The following is a 7,500-nucleotide window of genomic DNA, read 5'->3' as shown; positions in this document are numbered from 1 at the left end:
AAGTGCATCTTCTTTTAGTATGTCATTGAACTGTTTATTGATTTGGTCGATGTTGAGATCTTCGTCGCGGAGGAGTGAATATCTGTTTTGGATGTTTAGGCTAAATTCTGTTGCTCTGATCCTCAAGTTAGCCAAGTTTGGCTGTGGTTTACTCATTAGTTTGTTCCTTTCCCTTCTGAGATGTATTTTATTTTCGCCTCTCACCATTCTATGGTCGCTGCCTACATTTACTTTATTTATAACCTCTATTTTTTTATTATATCGCGCCTATTTGAAATTATGAAGTCAATTTCGTTTTTGACGTCAGAAGGCGACTTCCATGTCCACTTCCGTTCTAGTCTTTTTTCGAAGAATGTATTCATGATACTGAGTGATCGAGCCTCCGCAAAGTCGACTAGCATTTGTCCCCTCTCGTTCCTAGTGCCTGTTCCATGGTTCCCTACTGCGGTTTCGCCCTCTGTCTTTTTACCTATTTTGGCATTAAAATCCCCCATAATTACTGTGAAATGGGTTTTTGTTCTCTCGCTGGCTAAATGAACATTTTCATAGCTCTCTATTCCTCCATCACTGTGGCTGCATGTTGGAGCATAGACTTGAATAATTTTTAAGTTGCACCTAGTGTTTAGTTTTATTGTTACAGAAGCCACTCTTTCGCTGACACTATAGAATTCTACAATGTTCTTTTCTAAGCGTTTGTGTATTAAGAATCCTACCCCTAATTCCTGTTTGCTACCCAGAGGTTTTCCTCTCCAATAGAGCACGTGTCCCTCATTTATTAACTTCTGCTCTTCGCCAAGTCTTCTAACTTCGCAGAGTCCTACTACATCCCATTTAATGGAAGAGAGTTCCTCTAGTAAAGCTAGTAAGTCGGATTCAGTTCTCATGGTCCTTATATTGTATATGCAAAGGTTCATCAACGTGGGTCGGCTTGTCTTTACCCGGATATTTTTAGCACCCCCTGCTCCGGGGCGATCCTGATCGCCGCCGTAACCAGGGGCTCCTTCGCCTCCGGGGAATGGGGGCCATGGCTGGACGCGTTTGTTCATGGAGGTGGACAGCCGATTTACCTCTCACCTACTGGCTTAGGTGTATCTTGGTGGGAGGGGAGTAATTTAGCCGGAATGCCATTGATAAGTCCCCCTAGCAGGTTTGGTCCTACCTGGAGTGGACTTAGGAGCGGCAATGCACGGCCTGCTCACTACTCCCGTGAGCTGGGCTTAATTATCAGAAATGCATATATGTTTGATTTTATTTTATTTATTAACTTCATTTGTGCGTATGTGCACCTGATGCAGACATATTCATTCCCGCACATGCTCTAAGTACTACGCATATGCTCATTCCCACGCATATGCATATGCAAGCATACACCTTTATTCTTGTATCTATGCTTATGGATATGGATACTTATTCCTACGTTATAAATAACTACATACATGTCCATCATAGTCTGACCTAGTCATATGTTCACATCGCCTGTCCCTTTATGCGCTTGTTATGTGTTATTGATAAGTGAGTGAGAATACATGAGTGTATACTCACCCGTGTATATGTAAACACCCCTTTTTGCATACCTCGCAAACCTACATATCACTATACATACGCATGTATCTATCCCTGCATGTGCTGACGCATCCGTGTATGAGCACATACATTTGCAGCATACACTAGTGCCCCCCCCCCCCTTTACATATGTGTATATATCTGTACTTGCTTTACATATAAGTACCTCTACGTACATACATACGTACATACATACATACATATACTTAATTATTTATCCACCTTCCTACATCCTGCACACACCTATATACGTATACCTATACGTATACACATATAAATACCTACCTATGTCTACCTATACATTCACCCACGCATACACATAAACACGCACATCATTTATACCTATATACACATACACATATACATGCTTATATACACATGTAAATGTACACATTCATACATGAATATATACACCATATGTACAAATTTGCATATTTACGCCTTTAAACCCATGTATACCCTCATGTATAAGCACGGAACATACCCATATATAATGTACTCTATCACAAAGCTATATGGAACCTTATAGCCTTACGTAGACAACAGCATCATACATACCCATGTATCCGCACATGAATTTAAACTCGCCTACACTCATATGAACCTGTACGCATGTACATGCGCGCATATGCACCTGCGCACTTTCGTGCCTACGCGCTCATACTCGCGCACGAACGTATGAACAGTCTGCATAGGCGCACACACGCACTCCATTATAATGAGCCCATGCATTATAATGTCCTTAAATTGTAGTGTTGCAGCAGAGGAATTGAGGGAAGGATGTGGGTGGTGTGGGAGGATTTAGGATGATATTGGAGTGGTTAAGGATGGGGTTTGGGATAAGGGAGTTATAAGGGTGATTTTGTATCTGGCAATTTTTCGGAGCGGCGTCGCATTCCTTAGCTGTTGTTAAGCCTAACGGGGTGCGGCCTCGGCTGACCGCAGGTCATGGGGTCGGCGTCTGGCGCTTATCTGAGGTGCCAAAGCTTGAATTACGCTTTATTATTATTTGATTTATCAGGCGTTTCTTTTCTCGAATGTCAAATGATACTTTACGCTTTATGGGAACCATTTTTAACCTACCTGATTTTGTGATTTACTGTACTTACATACTGGCCGTTGACTGTTCCTTAGCAAATCTACTTGAGTGAAAACTGTAATGCCCGCGCGGTTGGCACTGTATATATATATATATATATATATATATATATATATATATATATATATATATATATATATATATATGTATATATATACATATAATATATATATATACATATATATATATATATATACATATAATATATATATATATATATATATATATATATATATATATGTATGTATGTATGTATATACATATAATATGCATATACATATAATATGTATATATATACATATAATATATATATATATATATGTGTGTGTGTGTGTGTGTGTGTGTGTGTGTGTGTGTGTGTGTGTGTGTGTGTGTGTGTGTGTGTGTGTTGTTTCTGTTCCTGTTCCTGTTGCAATCTGTTCATCATGAATTACACACACACACACACACACACATGTATATACATATATGTGTATATATGTGTGTATACACACAGATATACATATATATATATATATATATATATATATATATATATATATATATACCAATGTGTATATATATATGCTTCGTCTTATACATGCATCTGTTCGATTTGAACTCTACTGTTGAACATGACTTTTGTCTTTGTCTTGTTCATCCTTTCCGACCTTCAGACTTTCTCTATTTAAGTTGATTGTTAATTGCTTCTTGAATATTTCCTCTATCTATCTATCTATATATATATATATATATATATATATATATATATATTTATATATATATTTATATATATATATATATATATATATATATATATATATATATATATATATATATACATATAACGGACATAGATAGTAAGGAGCCGCTGCTTCGCGACCTGACCGGTCGTTGGCAAGGCCGTTATGTGTTTATTTCACTGTAACCACACATTGCTCTATGTTTTTCCTATTTGCGTGTGTCATTGTTTAATTGGTTAAATATTTTATTATTTTCTGCTATGATAAGTACAGTCCTGAATTATCGGTCTTTCTTTCGTAATATAATGATTAATTTTAGTTACTGACAGCCACTCGTGCCTTGCCAGGCCACTCTCACTGCCAACCCGCCGGTTCCAGCCCACCGCGCTAGGGGAAATCCAGGCAGGGGCGCAAGCTAGGAGCCAAGCGCAAAGTCTTTTTTTGCAATTGCAAGGTATGCAATATCGGACCAACCCCCCCCTCTTGTGTGTTATATACTTAATCATATATATATATGTATATATATAGTATACATATACTGGTATATGTATGTATATATTATAGTGATCAGGGCCAATCGTCTTCCATTCCTACAGAATAGAAAGGTGAACAGAAATCGTTAGCTGATTTTACAGGCAGGAACCGTGTCATTACCACCAAGGGATCACATTTAGTACTACGACTGCCCTGGAGGATGGTGCAATCAGAAGTGTGGATGGCCCCCATATTCTCACGCGACTTCCACGAAGCACAAAACCCTAAGGCAGGGTATGTCATTAAGGCTAACTGACTGGAAAGTAGTCTATCTCTAAAAGTTACGCAAGGTTTGTATCTCGTATCCTTTGTTATACTATTATTGTGATTCATTGAGTATTAAGGGATTGATAAGGCAAATATTGTGTCATGTGGCAGTTCCCGAACCAAGAGCAATTATCTGAAAGGAGACACACTCACAGCCCTGTAATATATCGGTATCAACTGCAGTTTTGGAGTTTCTATCATAAATTAATTCGTAACCATAAATAAAATCTGCGATTCTAACCGCCAGTAACCGCACGTGTTTAAGGTAGGCTTATGTCGGTGAAAGACTAGCCTGACCTACAAGTCAAGGTCTAGAAATGTGCTTGTTGCAAGTGATCACGCGCGACACCAGCGAGGCTTGAATTCCCGACTACGCTCCGTAGACTACTGAGCCGTTGCGTTCTATATATTTCAATTCATTTAGGTTGATTATATTTATATAAAAAATAATGTTTCCGTGATAATTTTTTTGCGAGAAAGGCACAATGAAATTATAAAGTTAAATGACGAGACACCAGATACATACAGAAACCAAACTAGAGCCACACACGCATGAATTTACACACTAAAATAAGGTATTTCAACGTAATACCAATGAAGTGTACACTCTTGAAGAAATAATTTTCGAACTTGTTGTTTTGAAGAAGAAAACGGTCCTACATGGGGAATGATAATTTTCGGCTTCAGGATTGCTTGTTGGTGTGGAGGAAGGTCACCCTGCCTGTAACGGGGAGAGAAGATATGAAAGAAGAAAAGAAGTGCTTTGCGACTCAAGGCCAAGGGGGGCCTGGCAGGGGGATGAGTGAGTTGGAATGTTGCTATCCATTTTTATTTTTTTCGACTTTTACTTTCCTCTCATCATGATGGAAATGAAGTCAGGTGAAAGCGTAAGCACTCCCTCTCAGAATAGAACACTTTTGTTCATCAGTTGGAGGAGCTATGGGGGAAATATCATTAGTAGGATAGGTGATTCAGAGGTCCGTTTCACCGTAACATATGCAGTGACACATAGCGTCCTTTCACCTGTTTCACCGTGATAGGGACATTTTAGTATTTCGTCCATTAGCAATAAGATGCTATGTATGAAATTCTTAGTACAGTGGTTCATCAGCACAAACGAAATGATAATTATGATTTCGTCTGTAAGAAATTTTGACGCTTATAGTTATGTGGCTTTGTTTTGTTTTGTTTTGTTTTCCACTTCCTTATTGAATTTTTAACGCAGAGGATACAAAGAAGCTATAAATACCTATACAATATTGCCTTTCCTTTATTGCCAGTCGGAAACGTGTACAATGGCACATGTAACATGACTCGCAAGTTGAAAGAACAGGTGTTAGTGTTGCTAAGAGGTGTATTCCACCTCTTATAACAATGAGGATGAATAAAAGAACATATAAATAGATTAAAAATGAATACAAATATAGTTTCTGTCACAAAAGGTTTAAAACATGAAAAACAAAGTCAAAGTAAAATGGAAACTAATAGCACGCAAAATCGTGTGCTAATGTGTTCGGGCGAAAAGAGGTAATCCTCCAATTAATTAATATAATGAAATACATAGCATAAACTGAATATAAAAATATTTTTGAAAATGAAATATTTTCTTTCCAGATGTTCACAGACGAGAAATAAGAAAATGAGAGATAAGATACAACGCTTAAATGGGAAAGATGTGTGCAAGGTAGGTCCCGACCGAGGAGAGAGGCGACAAGGGACACAGAGCGGCCAGCAACTCAGTCAGACCAAGTCCAGTGCTGGGGCGAGACGTCGACTCTGTGCTCCGGGATCAAACTCATTTCCAGTGAGTCATTCCAGCACCTTGCTTGTTGTTAGCATGAGAGAAAATGTGGGAGGAAAGAGGTCGTGTTTTGTCTCACGGGGTGAATTGACGTAATGTTGTTTCACATGTAAAAAGAAAAATGGAAGTGTGTGTTTCCAGGCGATTGCAGAGTATTTACTTGATCGTTTTTATGGAAATAATACTGACTCGGTTGATTTGCACGAACGATATGTGTGTGTGTGTGTGTGTGTGTGTGTGTGTCTGTGTGTGTGTGTGTGTGTGTGTGTGGAGAGAGAGAAAAAAAAACAGAGACAAACGGAGACTGAGACAGGCAGACAGGGCAGACAGAGACGAACTAAGGACGTCTTTAGTACGCGTCATTAAAGCTTTAAATCAAATCGACAGTGCTTGCCCAGAAGATGTAAGGCACACTTCAAACACACGAGCGATTATCAGTAAATCTGCTCTTTTTAAATGGAAGAGCGGGTATTTGTGTAGTTTCGTATCACGCGCTAATCTTGATAACGAGACCTTTGCTACAGAGAAAAAAATATATATACACATATACAGTTTTATTATATTGTAAATATAGGTATTTGTGTCAGTATAGATGTATATAAATGGCTTCAAATACCCTTTGAATTTTATAAAGGTGTCAAAAAGATACTCCCAACATCAGTTTATTTTCGCGGGAGTTTTCTCCGAGGTCTCTTTCTCGTGGGCGATCGCGGGGCGCGGGGTACGGTACTTTTTCAGGATGTTGCTATCGAGGAATGTTATAACAAATTTCCTCGCGGTTTTGTAGTCATTAAGTATAGAGATTAAGGAAGTTGTTCTTTGAATTTGAAGCTTAATAGTGATGTTATTAAAAGCTTTCTTGTTTAGTGTATTGATATACAACATAATTTGGGAGTGTTTTTCCAACCTGATATATTGCCTTTTCTGTATCTGTAAACTTTGTAATTCTCTATGGGATTTTCTTTTCGTTTTTCTTTTCACTGTCGAGAATAATATCTTCAACTAGGGTATTCCACAACTTATAAAAATATATGTTGAATGTTCATATACATCTTTTCGATGAAAATGTCCGTTTGTTTTATTTTTGCGTATAATAAACATTAATGACAACAGAACTCCATCTCTTCTATGGAGTTGATGACGTCATTACGTATCAATACATGATTGGTTGGATTAACTAGCTCGTTCTGCGCATTTGGTGGATTAAATTTTGAGCTTAGTTAGCGCTGGTCCAGTGTTGTATTAAATGTTTATTCTGGACGCTGCCATTGCGCATCCGCACTAGAGATCTGGATTAAACCTTAATACTGGATTAACTTTTATGGCACGTACAAAAGACGCCCAGATATACGTAGGCCCAGTATACGCACGCGCACACGGACACACAAACGTCTGTGTGTGTCGGTGTATATATATATATATATATATATATATATATATATATATATATATATATATATATATATATATATATTTATATATATATATACATTATATATATATACATTATATAT

At 37.7% G+C, this 7,500-nt stretch overlaps 1 protein-coding gene across 2 annotated transcripts in view; it reads left to right on the top strand.

The window, feature by feature from the left end:
- Positions 1-7,500, top strand: part of LOC113808310 (Na(+)/citrate cotransporter) — a 283,242-nt gene that overhangs the window by 243,946 nt on the left and 31,796 nt on the right. For both annotated transcript variants that reach the window (XM_070124644.1, XM_070124645.1), the window contains exon 2: positions 5,800-5,989. In XM_070124644.1, coding sequence (XP_069980745.1) covers positions 5,825-5,989 — 165 coding nt within the window. In that variant the 5' untranslated portion in view covers positions 5,800-5,824. The remainder of the gene's footprint in view (positions 1-5,799; positions 5,990-7,500) is intronic.

This window comes from Penaeus vannamei, chromosome 8, assembly GCF_042767895.1.
Source record: "Penaeus vannamei isolate JL-2024 chromosome 8, ASM4276789v1, whole genome shotgun sequence".
In the NCBI taxonomy this organism is placed as follows: domain Eukaryota; kingdom Metazoa; phylum Arthropoda; class Malacostraca; order Decapoda; family Penaeidae; genus Penaeus; species Penaeus vannamei.
Note: the sequence above shows the minus strand (reverse complement) of the source record. Positions and strands in the feature narration are given on the sequence as shown.